Here is a 1,625-nt window from a genome sequence, read left to right as displayed (position 1 = left end):
ACTGGACAGGTGCAAGTGGAGGGAGAATACTGTATATCACAGAAAAGAAACATGTCAATATTAAATTTCCTCATTTCAATAATTATACTATGCTCAGGTCAGTGAATGATTTTTTATAGTGAGAAAAGGAGGAATTTGGGGTAAAAGGGCATTATGTTCAACCTTAATCTCAAATCGTTCAAAAAAATAAATATAGATAGAGAAAGAGAATAAAACAAATAAGAAAGGAATGTTAGCATTTGCTAAATATGCATGAAGGTATGCAGTTCTTCACAAAATTCTAGACACTTTTCTGTAAGTATAAGTTTATTTCATGATTAAATGCTAAAAACAATAAGGCAAAAAATCTTGGGCAGTTGAGGAGGCTGTCTAGTAGTAACATACAACCTTCCTTTGACCTCATTTTCAGATAAATAACTTAAATCTTCATTGATTCTCCAGATCTGACCTTTCAATCACACTTCAGTCATTGACGGACTGTCACTTAGGAATGGGAGGCAACCAATCATGGGTCACAGAATTCATCCTAGTGGGATTCCAGCTCAGTGCAGAGAAGGAAGAGCTTCTCTTCTGGATCTTCTCCCTATTATATATCTTCAGCCTCCTGGCCAATGGCATGATCTTGGGACTCATCTGTCTGGACCACAGACTGCACACCCCCATGTACTTCTTCCTCGCACATCTGGCCATCCTTGACATGTCCTATGCTTCCAACAATGTCCCCAAGATGTTGGCAAACCTACTGAACCAGAAAAGAACTATCTCTTTTGTTCCATGCATAATGCAGACATTTTTGTATTTGGCCTTTGCTGCTACAGAGTGCCTGATTTTGGTGGTGATGTCCTACGACCGGTATGTGGCCATCTGCTGCCCTCTCCAGTACACTGTCATCATGAGCTGGAGAGTGTGCACAATCCTGGCTGTCACTTCCTGGTCATGTGGGTTTACCCTCTCTGTAGTACATGCAATTCTCCTTCTAAAGTTGCCCTTCTGTGGACCCCGTGACGTGAACCACCTCTTCTGTGAAATTCTGTCCGTCCTCAAGCTGGCCTGTGCCGACACCTGGATCAACCAAGTGGTCCTCTTTGCTGCCAGCGTTTTTGTCTTAGTTGGGCCCCTTTGCTTGATGCTTGTCTCTTACATGCACATCCTCTGGGCCATCCTAAAGATCCAGTCAAAAGAGGGACGCATAAAAGCCTTCTCTACCTGCTCCTCCCACCTCTGTGTGGTTGGGCTCTTCTTTGGCATAGCCATGTTGGTTTATATGGTCCCAGACTCTAATCAACGAGAGGAGCAGGAGAAAATGCTATCCCTATTCCACAGCCTCTTTAACCCAATGCTGAATCCCCTCATCTACAGCCTGAGGAATGCTCAGGTGAAGAGTGCCTTCCACAGAGCATTGCAGAAGAAGAGGTGATGGAGTAGATAGAATATTAGTTGGATAGGGATTTGCTTTTAAAACATGTGGTTTGCTGAAGCAAAACTCAGAAAAATTTTCCATTTAGAAGTCTGATATAAAAATGGTAATTGTTCTAATTCTAGCTCTTAAAATAAGGCTACAGTAAACAAAATAATATATTATTATAATTTACATTGCTTTCCCCACTGAAAACTCTATGGAATAT

The 1,625-nt window shown here is 41.5% G+C and overlaps 1 protein-coding gene across 1 annotated transcript; it reads left to right on the top strand.

Moving 5' to 3' along the window:
• Positions 1-490: 490 nt before the first annotated feature.
• On the top strand, positions 491-1,417 carry LOC105815433 (olfactory receptor 2A2-like). The gene has a single exon (XM_012650582.1). The coding sequence runs from the start codon at positions 491-493 to the stop codon at positions 1,415-1,417; it is 927 nt and encodes a 308-aa protein (XP_012506036.1).
• The last annotated feature ends 208 nt before the right edge of the window (positions 1,418-1,625 follow it).

The sequence above is a fragment of the Propithecus coquereli genome, unplaced genomic scaffold, assembly GCF_000956105.1.
Source record: "Propithecus coquereli isolate 6110/MARCELLA unplaced genomic scaffold, Pcoq_1.0 Scaffold334, whole genome shotgun sequence".
Classification (NCBI taxonomy): Eukaryota; Metazoa; Chordata; class Mammalia; order Primates; family Indriidae; genus Propithecus; species Propithecus coquereli.
Note: the sequence above shows the minus strand (reverse complement) of the source record. Positions and strands in the feature narration are given on the sequence as shown.